We start from the raw sequence: 16858 nt of genomic DNA on the forward strand, positions 1-16858 counted from the left end.
CAGGGGCATTCGACCTCCGAGCTACACCCCCGGCCCTATTTTTTATTCTTTATTTTGAAACCGGGTCTCACTGAGTTGCAGAGGGCCTCACTAAGTAGCTGAGGCTGTCCGCGAACTGCGATCCTCCGGTCTCAGCCTTCCGAATGCTGGGATTACAAGTGTGCGCCACCACGCCCGGCTATCTATTTTTTATTCTTTATTTTGAAACAGGGTCTGAGTTGCAAAGGGCCTAAGTAGTAGCTGAGGCTGTCCTCGAACTGCGATGCTCCTGTCTCAGCCTCCCAAATGCTGGGATTTCAAGTGTGCACCACCACGCCCGGCCCTAAGCAAACCTTGAGATCCATGTTCCAGTTGGTTGTGAGTCTTGGCAGAGAGGACAGACATGATCTAAGCCTTGGCCACCCGTCACTTACACGAGTGGTGCTCCTCAACTTCACCATTTCCAAATTTTTTCAACACCCTTTTGATGCCTCTATTGTTCTTTTCCTCTAATTTTTTTCTTATTTGTATATATGTGTATGGGTGAGTGGGTAGTACTGAGGACTGAACTCGGGGGCATTCTACCTATGAGCTATAAGTCCCAGCCCTGTTTTATTTTTTTGTGGTAATGGGGACTGGACCCAGGGGCATTCTGCCTCTGAGCTACACCCCCAGCCCTATTTTTTTATTCTTTATTTTGAAACAGGGTCTCATTAAGTTGCTGAGGGCCTCAGTAAGTGGTTGAGGTTGGCCTCGAATCTGCAATTCTCAACCTCCCAAGTACTGGGACTACAGGCATGCGCCATCACTCCTGGCTTGTTTTATTTTGAAACAGGTTCTAAGTTGCAGAGGGCCTCACTGAATTGCTGGCCACAGATCTGCAGTTCTCCTATCTCCCAAGATGGGATTTCAAGAGTACACCACAATGCCTATTATTTCCTCAATAACTGTCTTTAAATGGGCACATTTAAAAAACAAACTGATGAGTTTTGGTTTTGCAATGCTGGAGATGGAACCCAGGGCCTTGGCTTGCTAGACAAGCTCAAATTGATGGGGGATTTTTTTATTGTTGATTTTTGTGGTACTGGGGATGGAACCCAGGAACATTCTATCTCTGATCTACACCCCCAACCCTATTTTCTTCTTTTATTTTGAAATAGGATCTAAGTTGTAAAGAGTCTCAATAAATTGCTAGGGCTGGCCTTGAACCTGCAATCCTCCTGTTTTAGCTTCCCAAGTACTGAAATTACCTTAATGTGCCACCATACCCAGTTAAATTGAGGATATTTTGAAGGCTATTTTATAACATAGCCATCAATCAAAAAAGAGTATTAGCCGGGCATGGTGGCGCACGCTTGTAATCCTCACGCTTGGGAGGCGGAAACAGGAGGATCGCGCAGGTTCGCAGGTTCGAAGCCAGCCTCGCTGGCTTAAGAGACCCTGTTTCCAAATTAAAAAGTATAAAAATGTGTCTGGGAGTGTAGCCCGGAGGTAGAACGGTTTCCAAGAACCCCAGTACCACCAAAAAACAAAACAAAAAACAATAAAACAGTATTATTTCCCATAAGCAGAGAGTAACCCATAAAAACAAATACAAAGGCAACAAAGAAATATAATTAATGCAATGTAAGGTTTTAATTTTTTTTTTTTTTTTTTTAGCTAGCCAGGTGTGGTGGTGTACACTTGTAATCCCAGCATTCATGAGGCTCAGACCGGAGGATCGTGGTTCGCGGACAGCCTCAGCTATTTAGTGAGGCCCTCCACAACTTAGTGAGACCCTGTTTCAAAATAAAGAATAAAAAATAGGGCAGGGGTGTAGGTCGGAGGTCAAATGCCCCTAGGTTCCATCCCCAGACCCACAAAATAAATTTTTTTCTTAGCTAGATATTGTTGCTATCCTCAGTTGGTGAAGCGCTATAATAGTCTGACTTATGGTAAAACATTATTTTTCCTACTCACAAAGTATATTAATACACACATGAAAATAAAGTTTCAAAAAACAACCCTTCCCTTTACTATAGGTAATGTGCTAGGATTTTATTATTTAATTTTGTATCTTTTATTCGTTGTGGTGGTGCTGGGGATTGGATCCAGGGCCATTCTACCTCCAAGCTATACTCCCAGCCCTCTTTTACTTTTTATTTGGAAAAGGTTCTCACTAAGTTGCTGAGGCTGGACTTGAACCTGTGATCCACTTGTCTCAGCCTCCCAAGTACTGGGATTACAGGCCTATGCCACTGCACTTGATTTCCAGATCTTTTTTAATGGATGAACTCAATTTACTAAATTGACTTACCACCCACAGACCACTGCAAGGTTTCAAAAAGATTGGATGGGTAGTATACAGAAATGTTGGAGACATGACACTACTAGCCCATGGTCTGCTCCTTAAAATGAGACATGGAAAGTCATCAGAAAGGAACTGTTTTGACCTGCTGATTCACTTTTATTTCAGGCTATATCAGTGCACTACCTCCCATCCACAGACATGCCCTAGGGTGTGCAGCCCATACTCCGAGAATACCGAGCTGAGGATTCTGAATGGTGTCAGGAGTGTGCTGGGGGCTTCCTCACCATCCTTCCTGAACATGCAGGTTCAAGTTCAGGGCCTCTACTCATAACCAAATAGCTCATCAAGTATGGAGAAGCTGTACATTTCTGAACTGTGAGGTCTTCACTCTGGGGGCCTCCTACTCAGCATTATACGTGTGTATTAGGTTCTGACTGCTGCTTTAACAGACTACCACAAACTCAGTGACTTAAAAGCACCACAGATTTATTCTATTAGAGTTCCAGAGGTCAAAAATCAGCAACCAGTTTCTCTAGGCTAAGGCCAAGATGTAAGCAGGGCTGGTTACATCTGAGGCTCTGAGGAGGGAATCTACTTTCTTGCCTTTTTTTTTTTTTTTTTGGTGGTACTGGGGGTGGAACCCAGGGGCATTCTACCTCTAAGCCCTATTTTTTATTCTTTATTTTCAAACAGGGTCTCATTGAGTTGCAATGAAAAAGAATAGCTAAGTAGCTGAGTAGCTGGGGCTGGCTTCGAACCTGCCCAATCCTCCTGTCTCAGCCTCTGGAATGCTGGGATTACAAGCATGCGCCACCACACCCAGCTCTTTCTTGCCCTTTCTGATTGCTAGAAGCTGCCTACAGTCTTTTTCTCCTGGTGCCGTCCTCCTCCATCTTTGAGGCAGGCCATTCCGTGGCCTCTGACATGGGTTGGGATGGCATCAGGTCATCTCAGATAAACCAGATCAAACTCCTGTCAAGACCCTGACCTTAACCACACTGTCAAGGCCCCTTCTGCCGCAGAAGGTCATGTACTCGCAGGCTCCAAGAATTGGGATGTGGACACATTAGGGGCCATTATTCAGCGGGAACAATAACCAGGATGAAGACTCAATGGGCGGGCCGGCCTGGCAAGGGCAGACAGGAGCCAGGTCAGAGCTCAGCACCTGGAGCAGGCCAAGGGCCGAGGTGCTAGGCACGTGAGGTGCCAGAATAAAGAACTCTTGGAGTCAAGGTTGTAAAGTGACTGACTCACAGGGAGCAGGCGGAGGTCAGAGTAGGGTTCCGGAGCCTTGGCTGTAGCTGCCATAGGTGTGAACCCTGGTCCACCTGTGGCCATAGGATGGCGTCACACAACCAGCAGAGGCTGGGCACACTGGCGATTGGCAAGTGAGATTTATTTAAACAACAACAAGTCAACAGAAACAGGAACTGGTGTGACCACCTTCACAAGGCAGGCTTCTCAGAGTGTGGGAGGAGACTTGCAGACGAGGCTTCCCTCTGGTCCCTCAGGAAGCTCCGTGCATCTCCAGGAACACAGGAGGCTTCTGTCTCAGCAGGAGCCTTCAACAGGTTAACAAGTTATCTCCTTCAGACCTGAGGGGAGGAGACATACAGATGCTGTTCAGAGCAACAGGCAGGGCTGGGAGGGCGCACCACAACTGTGGCTCCGCTCTCCTGCTACATGAAGGGAGGCTGCACAAGGAAGCAGGTGGTTGGGCAAGATTCTGTTTAGAGACGGTTTAAAAGGAATTAAGAAAGCATTATAACAATTTATGAGCTTTCTGCAGTAAACGTCCAAGATCTACCTTTGAACTACTGAACTTTGAGTGAATGCAGAGGTGGTATTCCACCACGCACGTACAAATACTGATAGCCCTGGACAGAAAAGAAGTCCCTTAGGTGGAGTTGTTCAATGTATTGTTTCTTTGTAAGAATTTCTTTCATTCTTTCTTTCTTTCTTTTCTTTTCTTTTATTTTTCTTTTCTTTTTTTGCGGGTCTGGGGATGGGACCCAGAGGCATTTGACCTCCGAGCTATACCCTTTGCCCTATTTTTACCTCCTACTCTACCTCCAAGCTACATTCCCAGCCCTCTTTTACTTTTTATTTGGAAAAGGTTCTCACTAAGTTTTATTCTTTATTTTTAAACAGGGTCTCACTGAGTTGCAAAGGACCTCACTAAGTAGCTGAGGCTGTCCGTGAACCGCGATTATCTGGTCTCAGCCTCCCGAATGCTGGGATTACAAGTGTGCACCACTACGCCCGGCTTCTTTGTAAGAATTAGAGTTAGGTTAAGGGCCTTGCCCAGTGGCAGAGCACTTGTCCACATGAAAGGCCCAGGGTTCCAAGCCCAGCACCACAAAAAAAAAAAAAAAGAAAGAAAGAAAGAAAGAAAGAAAATATGTAAATAAATGAAAAGGCACTAGAATTAACTTAAAACTATTAGAAATAATTGACATTTCCCAAAGCATGGGAAAGTTAAGTATTTTCAGACATAGTTATGTGACAGAATGTAATAAAGCATTAGAATTATGCTTATTGTGAGTTTGTACAGTAAGGGAAAAATGTTGATGTTATCATATTTGTGTGGGAGGTGGGACTGGGGATTGAACTCAGGGACAGTCTACCTCTGAGCTACACCCCAGCCTATTTATTTATTTATTTTTATTGTTGTTGTACTGAAATGGGGTCTTGCTAGGTTGCTAAGAGTCTCACAATGTTGTTGGGACTGTCTTTGAAACTGTGATCCTCCTGTCTCAGCCTTGCAAGTACTGGAATTACAGGTATGCACCACCATGCCTGGCTTGTTACCATATCAGGTTAAAAAAAAATCAGAAGTCACAGTTACATAAATGTATAAATTCAACTCTGTTAAAATAAGACAATGTCACCAGGCATGGTGGTGCAGGTATGTAATCCCAGCATTCAGGAGGCTGAGACCAGAGTATCGCAATTCGCAGACAGCCTCAGCTACTTAGTGAGGCGCTTTGTAACTCAGTGAGACCCTGTCTCAAAATAAAGAATAAAAAATAGGACTAGGGGTGTAGCTCGGAGGCAGAAGGCCCCTAGGTTCCATCCCCAGTACCACACACACACAAAAAAAAAAAAAAAAAAAAAAGGAAAAAGAAACAGACCATGTCTAGAAAAAAAAGGACAGCAAGAAAACATCCCCAAGGTTATTATTCTGGGTAGGTTCTCTTTCCTTTTCCATAGTTTTTAGAAGTTTCTAAGCAAACTATACTGTTTTGTATTTGGGGAGAGCATAATAGAAAAATATGTCAATAAATGATTTTAAGTTAAACAAATCTGAAAGGGCTCTGAGGCTAAAGTGCCCAGCGGTAAATTCATAGACACACAGAGTGATGAGCCAGGCAGGCGGCCATCACCAGCCTCAGGTCGTCCTGGCGTTTTCACACAAGGACAGTCCTTTGCTCCACCAGCTGCCTGTCTGAGGCCACAGGTCATGAGAGTCACATCTGTAGGACGCCTGAAGGGCAGCTGTCCCACAGGCCTGGGGCGTAGCATGGTCTCCACAGGGCTAGAGACCTGGGATTACTACCAGGGAAGCAGGAGCAGCCTGGGGCAGGCGTAGAGGAGGGGCTGGATCAAAACCAGAACAATAAGAAGCTGAGACAGGGACCCGCGCCTGCTCCCTGGGGCCTGCTCTACCACAGCCAGGAAACCGCACTTTAATCACAGAGAGGAGGGGGAAATTCACCACCGCTGCATGGGCTTGTGAGGGAGATGGAATGAACTGTATGCTTAACCCAGTAAACCTGGTTAACAAGCAGATGAAAAGACAAACACCTGGGTACTTTTACTAAGATTATCACTTTAAACCTTTCAGGTTTTTTTTTTTTTTTGCACAGGTCTGGGAATGGAACCCAGAGGCATTTGACCTCCGAGCTACACCCACTGACCAATTTTTTATTCTTTATTTTGAAACAGGGTCTCACTAAGTTGCAGAGGGCCTCACTAAGTAGCTGAGGCGGTCCACAAACCGCGATCCTCCATCTCAGCCTCCCGAATGCCGGGATTACAAGGGTGCGCCACCATGCCCGGCTTTAAACCTTTCAGGTTTTTAACCTTCTAACTGCAGAAATTCCACGGCAGACATCTTTAAACCTTTGAGGTTTTTGAGGTTTTTAACCTTCTAACTGCAGAAATTTCACAGCAGACCTGTCTTGGGCTGGCTGGTTTGGTGTTTGTAGCTTATTTAAAGAGGTCTCCTGACTGCTCTTCTAGAAGAACCCACGAGGCGTGACCGTGAAAACTCGGGCTAGTTCTTCTGGAGCCTGAGGGTCCAGGCATGCTTTCCACACTCAGGTGAAAGGGGCACAGTCGGGCTGCCTACCGAGTTCCTGTCCTCCCCTGGTTCCCCAGCACAGGCAATAATGCTGCATGAGCTGTTCCAGAAGCTCCATTTCGTCCAAGAATTCAAGGGATTCTATCCTGCGGAGAATCCAAACAGGAAAATTAAAAACCAAGGTGATAATCCGTCATTACCAAGAGGGAGAGATGTTTTGAACACATTAAGGGAAAAGGAAATAGTTACAAAACGGTGTGTATGGTGTGCTTCCATTTTAACTTATTTTTATTAAAAAGAAGAAAAAGTCAGGCGTGGTGGTGAACACCTGGAATCCCAGCACTTTGGGAGGATGAGTCAGGAGGATCGCGGGTTCGAGGACTGGGGGTGTAGCCCAAAGGTAGAATGTCCCTGGGTCCAATCTCCAGAAACAAAACAAAAAAGAAGAGGAAAGGGGGCGGGGGGATAACATAAACAAGGTCCAAAGGACTGATCTTACTTTATAAATAACTATTTATTTATTTATTTATTTTGGTGGTACTGGGGTTCCTGGAAGCCCTTCTACCTCCGGGCTACACTCCAGGACCTATTTTTATACTTTTTTTATTTGGAAACAGGGTCTGTTAAGCCAGCGAGGCTGGCTTCGAACCTGCGCGATCCTCCTGTCTCCGCCTCCCGAGTGCGGGGATTACAAGCGTGCACCACCACGCCCGGCTATAAAGAACTATTAAACTTCAATAAGAAAAGCTTTCAAAATTCATTTAAAAGATAGGAAGCTAGCCGGGAGTGGTGACACACGCTTATAATTCCGGCATTCGGGAGGCTGAAACAGGAAGATCACAAGTTTGAGGCCAGTCTAAGCAACTTGTGAGACCCTGCCTCAACATAAAAAAGGGGCTGGGAATGTAGCTCGGTGGCAGATCACTCCTGGGTTCAATCCTCGTATCAAACACACATACAAAAAAGGGGGGAAGACTATTTCACTGAAAGAAAGATCTTCAATCTCACTTCTGAGAAAAGAAATCTAAATGAAATGAAAATACAAGAGATTTTTTTTTTTCAACTATCAGGTAGACAAGCTTGATATACATGTTAGCAAGTACACAGAAAAAAGGTACTCTCAGAAATACCGACAGGGTTACAAAACAGTACAACCTCTCTGGAGAGCAATTTGGTCATCTCTATCAATGTTTAAAATGTGTATCTTTTGACTCAGAAATTCTGTCTTTAAGAGTTTACCATATATATGGGGAGAAAGAGAGGGAGAGGAGGGGGACAGAGAGGGAGAGGGAGATGGAGAGGGAGGGGGAGAGAGGGAGAGAGACGGAGATAGGGATAAAAGATGGATGGGCATGCTTGAGAGCATTCACTACGGCATCATAGCTTCAAAGTCGTAACAAGCAAAAGCCTAAACTAGAAAAGACAAGCATTCACAGAGTGGGACACTATGGGGCCATCATGAGTAGCAACAACCTCTAAGACATCACAGAATTTCAAAAAGTTGTACAGCAAAAAATGTTCCACCTACAGTATTATCTATGTAAAGAAAACATGGGGACACGTATGTTGGTATAGGCATAGAATAATTCTGGAAAATACAGAAGAAACAAGACAATGTGTAGTTGTCTCCTGAAAGAGAAATTGGTAGACTGGTAATAAGGACTGGGGAGGAAAAAAGGTTTTCTTTCCATTTTTTTTGGCAGGGGGGTGATACTGGGGGTGGAACCCAGAGGCTTTCTACCACCGGGCTATACTAACAGACCTATTTTATACTTTGTTTGGAAACAGGGTCTCGCTAATTTGCTGAGAGCCTCACTAAGTAGCAGAGGCTGGCTTCGAACCTGTGTGATCCTCCTGTCTCAGCCTCCCAAGCACGGGGATTACAATCATGTGCCACCACACCCTGCTTCTCGTTTTTTATTCTGTATTTTATTTATTCTTTACTCTGTTATTTTAAAGATTACATGAATGTATGGTTTTTACAAAAAAATGTTTTATGTGAAACTGTTAAATATACATACACAGAGAAAAACATGTACAAACATATGAAAGTAGCTTTTTAAAAAGCTTTAAATTGCCAGGCGTGGTGGCGCACACTTGTAATTCCAGCATTTGGGAAGCTGAGACTGGAGGATTGCAATTTGTGGACAGCCTCAGCTACTTAGTGAGGCCCTTTGCAACTCAGTGAGACCTTGTTTCAAAAATAAAGAATTTTAAGCCGGGCGTGGTGGCGCATGCTTGTAGCCCCAGTGCTTGGGAGGCTGAGACAGGAGGATCACACAGATTCAAAGCCAGCCTCAGCTACTTAGTGAGGCTCTCAGCAACTTAGTGAGACCCTGTTTCCAAATAAGGTATAAAACAGGTCTGGGAGTATAGCCTGGAGGTAGAAAAGGCCCTGGGTTCCACCCCAGTACCACAAAACAAAAAACAAATAAAACAAATAAAAAAAAAACAAGAAAGAAAAAAAAAATTTTAAATAGGACCGGGGGTATCTCTCGGAGGTAGAATGCCCCTGGGTTCTATCCCCAGTACTGAAAAAATAAATAAATAAATAAAAAGCTTTCCATTGAAATATGTGCACATGGGGGGAAATTTAAGCATTACCATGGTAACCCTCGATGTTTTAATATAGAAATATGATCTACTTTTAGGTTTAAAAAAAAAATAAGGGGAACTTCCAGACCAATAGATGTAGGAAAACCCACCACTAAAAAAACAGAAATCTATGTATCAATAAATACGAGGTACAGAAGGATATGCCCAACTTGCTAACAAGAGCTGTCTCTGCAAGAGTAGAGCAGTAGTTTACCCTTCATCCACTGTGCACTGCTTCAAACTGTTTTTAGAACAATGAACATTTATTTCTTTTATAATAAAGGGGAAGATCCATTTAAAACTTGGCCATCAGGAGCTGGGTGTGGTGGTGCACACTTGTAATCCCAGCATTCGGGAGGCTGAGACCTGAGGATCGTAGTTCACAGACAGCCTCGTCTTAACTTAGTGAGGCCCTCGGCAACTTAGCAAGACCCTGTTTCAAAATAAAGAATAAAAAAAAGGGCAGGGGGTGTAGCTCGGAGGTCGAATGCCCCTGGGTTCCATCCCCAGACCCGCAAAAAAAAAAAAAAAAAAAAAAAAACTTGGCCATCAGGGATCTTTTTATCCCTTAGAATATCTTAAACAATGTTGTTTCCCTCCTTCTCCAAAACATAAGATTGTGCAAAATTTTCACAGCAGAGGTTGCTCTGGAAACTTCCCAGGTATAACTGCTTCTTTTGATTAAAATATTATTTTGGCACAAGCTCTATCTCAGCTCACGAGTTACTCTCAGGCTGCTACGAATGTTTAACTTATTTCAGAGTAAGTCTGGTTAAGATTCTGTTTTGTGGTTCACATTAAAAACTGCAGACAATCATGCCTTTGATTTCCAGTCGGCCCTGACAGACCCCGGCAGGCCAGTCTCATACCTGTTCACCTCCTCTCGCGGGAGCCTGGTGTACAACTCCATCATGTTGACGGCTGATGCGGTTTCCCACCCGCTTGACAGGAGCCGTTCTTTCTAAAATGTGGGTGAAGAGAAAAGAAAAGCAGGACTTGGACTCTCCAAGCATCCTGGAGCCCTGGCTACCTGCATTGGCAGATACTCAACAGGGCTTCCTGCATCATCTCCTCTGCGAAGGAGGAGGCCCTTTCCTAGATGGCTAAGGTACAAGGGCCAGTCTCTGCTGCCTGACCTGTGACTCTAATGACTTGCAGGTTTCCACTCCTGCCAGGTCACACTGTCGTCTCCGCAGGTTTTCAATCATGATCTGCCCAAACCGATCATCCATGTTCACCTGGGAAAGAAGAGGTTACCGTGACCACCTGAAGAATTTGTTTCTTAAATATGAAAAGTAAAACGACATTCTATTTTCAACCAGGCAAGGTGACAGTTGACAACATACACCCAGTGCAGGTAAAGGAAGAAGAAAATAGACGCCAGCACACAGCCCGTTGGGCATGTGAACGGTGTAGCCCCTTGAGGGCAACTGGGCAGCACACACCCATTTTTGATACTCAACCCGTGATGCAAAAACCCCACTGATGGCAATTTATCCTACAGAGATACTCACAAGTGCGTGCGGAGATGCAAGGATTTACTAAAGTGTTGTATTATAGGAGGAATCTGCAAATGAATACTTGTCATTGGGGGGTCAGATGAATTCTATCATCTTCATATAATGTCATAGAGCCATAAAAATAAGGAAGAAAGATAAAGTTACAGACATGAAATGAAAAGTATAGAGGACTTTTTAGAAAAACCCACAGAAAAATTCTGGAACATGGCACGGTCGCCTCCAGGTCAGAAGACTGAGATCTCGGGTAGGAAAGGGACTCACTTTCCTTTGTGGAACCTTTTGTCTTGCTTGCTTTTTCTACTCTGCATGTGGTATTAGTGTTTGAATTTTAAAAAAAAGCTAGTTTAAGAAACCACAAATAATTTATATACGTGCACAAACGCCAGAAAACAATAAGGTTCACTAGCACTGCACATATACTATTACTCTTTCAGATACAAGATAACAAAGACATCATTTTAACAAAGCATAAGACTATTCTCAGAGTTCACATGACATGGACACCAGACAAAAACAATGTTATTCTCTCTCCAGGAGAGTGGAGCTCAGGCGGCACTAAGCCTCAAACCCTCAGATTATGCGCTATTCACTCTGTTCCTCACTCGGTACAGGCAATGTCTGCGGACACTGGCTCGGTTGTTCTCTGGCCTGTCTAGATCCTGGCCTGATACTTACTGTGATGCTTACCCTGGACAGGCTGTTCCTCTCCCTGTGCCTCAGTCCCTTATCTGTAATCAGGGAAGTTCCAGTGCCTACCTTGAGGATCCTTGTGATAAGTAACATGTCAAACTCCCAGGACAGTGCCTCATACACAGTAAGCAAAATCTAAGCGTTTGTTATCATGAACTCCATTATCACTGAAATGATCATTTGTGTGTTTTTGTCATTTTAAACTATTAATTCAGAAATGTCTCCAGCCCATGGATGGTTGGTGATGATTTTATATTTGTTATAAAATTACTGACTTAAGTCATTATTGGCAAGGTGCGAGTGTTGGGTGCAGCTGAACCAGGTGTGGGCCAGCTGTAGATAGTGCATTGAAAGCCGGCATTTTCCCAGGCTTCCTCTTCACCCAGCATCTCTCCCATGAATGCTTGTTGGACAGAACACAGACGAGGCAGGCAAAGGGCATAAAGCAGCACATGGGGGAGAGCGTGCAAGTGTGGAGGGTGGATCATCTTCCCCAGGCAGCTACTCAGGGGTTAGCCACATCACGAGCAGAGAGCGAGAGGCCAGCTTCCATCCCATCCTCGCCCAGGCCAGAGTCTAAGGAATGCTCCCAGGGGAAGAGAGGAAAGGAAGACAATTCAGCCTAACAAGAGCCAGCTACACAAGGGCCTAAATCAGGACAGGAGCTAGGAAAGGGTGGTGAGACCAAGGTCTAGCCCTAAAGCTGTCCACAGTTACAGGACATGGGGCAAGCCTCTTTACGACTCTTAACTTGTGATGAGATATAAAAGAAAATGAGATTTTAAAAAATAAAATCAGTAAACCAGCTGTGGTGGCACATGCCTGTAATCCCAGTACTCAGAAGGCGGAGACAGGAGGATAGCAAGTTCAATGTCAGCCTTGCTAACTTAGCAAGACCTTGTTTCAAAACAAAAAATTTAAAAAGGGCTGGGGAGTGTGGCTTAAAGGTAGAATGCCCCTGGACTCAATCCCCAGAACCACGAAATAAATAAATAAATAAAATCAATAAATTAATAAAATCAATAAAATTAATCTAAAAGTAACAAAAACAGCTAACAGCTGAGCATGGTGTCACACGCTTGTAATCCCAGCATTTGGAAGGCTGAGACAGGAGGATCAAGGTTCGCGGACAGTCTCAGCTACTTAGTGAGGCTCTCAGCAACTTAGTGAAACCCTGTTTTCAAATAAAATATAAAATAGGTCTGGGAGTATAGCCCGAAGGTAGAAAAGCCCCTGAGTTCCACCCCTAGTACCACACACACACACACACACACACACACACACACACACACACACATACACACACACACACAGATTAAATAATAGCTGGAGCTCGCTTACAGCCATGCAATGTTGTAAGTACTTCTGCACTGTTAACTCATTTACGCTTCACAATAACTCTGAAGTAGGGTCTATGATTATTTTTCAGGTGAGAAAACAGGCAGAGAGGCCGGGCGTGGTGGCGCACGCTTGTAATCCCCGCGCTTGGGAGGCAGAAACAGGAGGATCGCGCAGGTTCGAAGCCAGCCCCGCGCGCTGGCTTAGGAGACCCTGTTTCCAAATAAAAATGTAAAAATAGGTCTGGGAGTGTAGCCCGGAGGTAGAAGGGCTTCCAGGAACCCCAGTACCACCAAAAAAAAAAAAAAAAGAAAAAGAAAACAGGCAGAGAGGACATGTAATTTGTCCATGTCACACAGCTAGAAGAGTCCAGCTACTTTCAGAGCAGGAGCTCCTACTCACGAAGCAAGGTTGCCTATGGCCACGTACCCAAATATGAGAGTGTGGGCCAGGGGTCAGACCCAAGCTGGGTCACTCCAAAAGCTCTAAAATATAATCTTCACTGCACTGAGTCAGAAGCGGCCGTCAGGGAGCCACTGGGCCAATCTCTGGTCTTACAAACTCGGCGATTCTACATTAAAATTGTGCATTTCTAACTTCTCTTCAAAAACTGGACCACTGGCAGCTCGGGGACCACACGCCCACAAGCTGGCGGGGACTCAGTAATGGCCTGTCCCTGGAGCCTCGGTGCTCTGACCCCCGCAGCCCCCGATCCACGCCACGTACACCTGGCCGCTTTTCTCCATCTGCAAACCTGCTGTCCCTTAGATATCCAAGTTTGCCGTCCGCAGATGGATGGCAGCCCAAAGACCCTCATGACACTCTAGGACTCTGTACTAATACAGTGATAAAATGAGAACAAGAAAGAGTTTTATAAAGATTGAAACAGCCAGGCGTGGTGGAGCGCGCTTGTAATGCCAGTACTCGGGGGGGCTGAGAGAGGAGGATTGTAGGTTCACAGCCAGTCTCAGCTACTTAATGAGGCCCTACCCAACTCAGTGAGACCCCGTCTCAAAATAAAGAATAAAATATAGGGCTTGGGGTGTAGCTCAGCGGTAGAATGCCCCTGGGTTCAATTCCCAGGATATATAGCTAAAAGTTTACAAGAAGTTGAGCGACCAAGAGTATTAGGGTTTCTGAAATCAATTAATAAAGGAGTGAGTGGCCAGAGGCAGAAAAGCACAAGGGAAGGTGCACTGAGGGTGCTAAGAGGGGAAGCCCCTGAAGGCCTGTGTATTTCCAAAGCTCCTGACGTCCTCATACCTGCTCGTAGTTTATGATCATGGCTGTCTCAAAGATGCTGGCTGCCCACTTAAGGAGGTTTGCCGACTGCTCTGGCGTCATGTAAACCAGCACGCATTCAGTTATCAGGAGTGTTGGCAACCTTAAAAAAAAAAAAAAAGCCCATAAATGTTTTCATCAAGGCAGGACCCTCTACTTGTATGTATGTTGTAACACTGGTAGGCAAGTCATACTCCAGGCAAACCAGAAAGACTGAGCAAGCATACCCTCATCCACGTGTACTGTGTGTGTAACGCCATCATACCCAATGTTTTACGCTGTAAAAAGGTGAGCCGTGGACAATGATTTGTCAGGCTTATGAGAGAAAAAGTTACATTATGTGTGGTCAGTTGCAAAAAGGGCTATTTTCCCTTGCTGCGCACCGGCGCTGTGGCAATGTAACATTGCAGATATTCCCTTTCAAGGGTTTATTTTCCTCTTAGAATCTGGGTTAGTCCGGTTCTTGCTCTGGCCAAGGATGCAAGTAAAAGTCTGCAAATTGCTAACACACTGGCTCTTACTCTCTTGCCATACTTGGAAACCTGAAACACTAAGTGAATGAACTCAAGGAAGCCTGTGACCGGAAGAGAATGAGCCCCACCCCCGGCTGACAGTGCCCACTGACCTGCCCTCTGTCCACTCCTGAGCGAACCGCTGGGGGAAGCAGCTATTCCTGGCCCCCAGCACAAGAAGCACCAGGTAACCCAGGCCCAAAACGCCTACTCACACAATTCTGAGCAGCCACAGTGAGCTGCTTCAAACCACCAAATTTGTGTTTTGTTACACACCACAAGCTAACAGATACAATGTAGAAATACTGATATTCACTAAACAGAATCTAATTCTTAAATAAGCTTTCACCAAGAACTGAAAACAACACGAGTAGTATAGTCTTCAATAAATTATGAGTGCCCACTGATGTGCTAGACAAAAATCAACAAATCATGAAATAAAAAAAGCAATGCTCTCCTAAAGAAGTATCTAAACAATTTAACTTTTGAAAGAGACGCTATCAACCCACAGATGATGCAAGTCAACTGCATCCAAGCCCACGGGACATTATCTTTGGATTGGTGTAGCTCTTCTTTCCTTAACCCCAAATTCAGAGTGGACAATTTTCTTCCCCTTCCCCTATGCAACAACTCACCTAGGACAGGGTGCGTGCTGGCAGGGCACATGGCAGAAGAGTGTTCACATCATGGGCAGGGAATTCCACAAGATGGAAGGGGCTGAGCCAACAGCCAGAGACCTCCTGCTAGTCATACTAGGCTCCCCTCCTAGAGGCTCCACAGCCTCCCAGTAGCAACAGGCTGGGAACTAAACTTTTATTATATGGGCCCTTGGAGAACACTTTTCCATCCCATAGCATTGACCCTACTCTCTGAACACTCAGTAAAACAGACTCAAAAAATAAAGCTGGAGTGATGGCCCTGGGCCTGTTAGAGCCATCTCTAACACTGGACAAGTAGGCCTGTCCATGAGTTTTCAACAAGGTCAATGGAGACAACAGCAAGTGCCACATTAATGAAAGACAAGTTAGAAAGATCCTCCTTCCTCTCGGAGCCCACCTTTATTAGCATCCATCCTCACTCTCCTTCCTCCCCACTCAGAAAGGGGACCTTCCTCTCCCCTAAGCCTAGTTACACCTCCAGGCACTTGTTCCAGCAAGGACTGACCCAGTTAGTCCCTCTCATCGTATGCCACTGACTGTCTTCAATTTATTCTCATTCATTCTCTCTCTCTCTCTCTCTCTCTCTCTCTCTCTCTCTCTCTCTCCCTCTCCCTCTCCCTCTCTCTCTTTTTTATTTTTTTGAGACTGGATCTCACTAAGTTGCCCAGGACTTGAACTGAGAATCCTAGACACAGTTGCCCAAGCAGCTTGGATTATAGGTGTGTGTCATCATGTCTACCTACCAATTTATTCTTTAAAATAATACTCCCTTTACCATACCTTCCACTCAAATGCGCACCCTGTACTAAGCCCAACTCTCCATGGCAATGTCATCTGCACCTGTGTAGACACCTACAGCCAATCTGATTTTGACCAGCACCACCACGCTAAAACTCTGCATCTCCTTCCCCTCCTGTCTTCCACTCTCATGAATTTGGTGTGAACCCTTCTGGACCATCTGTAAAACACTTCTACCCTGTAAACATGTAATTATGAAACTATAGTTCTTGGGAGTTTGGTTTAAAATATTTGGTCTCATACTGTGCCGATTATTCTGCAACTTGATTTTCTTTTAACTCAACATTAGGCTTCTGAGCTCTCTCCACATAAATCTAGGTCATGCGTTTTATATTTCGCTTGTCTAATCTCCTGTGATGGACATTTCCGATTCTCGACTACTTTAGTGGCATCTTCGGGGAACACACCCCAGAGTGGAACTATAGTATCAAACATTTACAACTCTACCAGAGACATCCAGACTGCCCCTCACAATGGCCGCACAGGGTCACCTTCACTTGATAGTAGCATTGGTGTGTGCCCATTCCCACCCTCATGTTCTTGACAAGACTAGATACTGTCAGGCTTAGACATTCTGCCCACTTGGTGAGAAGAAGAGTAGAATGTCATCTGATTCCTGCTGAGGCTCCATAACCTCACGCCGTTTGTGCATCATGTATTCTGATGTCATATGATACTCAGTTTCTTCTCGGGGCTGCCTGGCTATCTTCTTTCCATTTATTTTTTTGTTTTGTTTTGTTTGCATTATTGGGGGGTGGAACCCAAGGGCATTCTACTTCTGAACTGCACCCCCATCCCTATATTTTATTATTTATATTGAAACAGGGGCTCACTAAGTTGCGGAGGGCCTAAGTAGCTGAGGCTAGCTGCAAACCTGTGATCCTCCTGTC

General features: G+C 44.9%; 1 protein-coding gene across 1 annotated transcript in view; it reads right to left on the reverse strand.

Moving 5' to 3' along the window:
- Nucleotides 1–3335: 3335 nt before the first annotated feature.
- Nucleotides 3336–16858, reverse strand: part of LCMT1 (leucine carboxyl methyltransferase 1) — a gene marked incomplete at both ends in the record, with an annotated part of 49488 nt that continues 35965 nt past the window's right edge. The window contains 5 exons of the mRNA XM_080703921.1: nt 3336–3490; nt 6624–6721; nt 10040–10131; nt 10307–10408; nt 13982–14102. Coding sequence (XP_080560047.1) covers nt 3336–3490; nt 6624–6721; nt 10040–10131; nt 10307–10408; nt 13982–14102 — 568 coding nt within the window. The remainder of the gene's footprint in view (nt 3491–6623; nt 6722–10039; nt 10132–10306; nt 10409–13981; nt 14103–16858) is intronic.

The sequence above is a fragment of the Muscardinus avellanarius genome, assembly GCF_963383645.1.
Source record: "Muscardinus avellanarius genome assembly, chromosome: 10".
NCBI lineage: Eukaryota > Metazoa > Chordata > Mammalia > Rodentia > Gliridae > Muscardinus > Muscardinus avellanarius.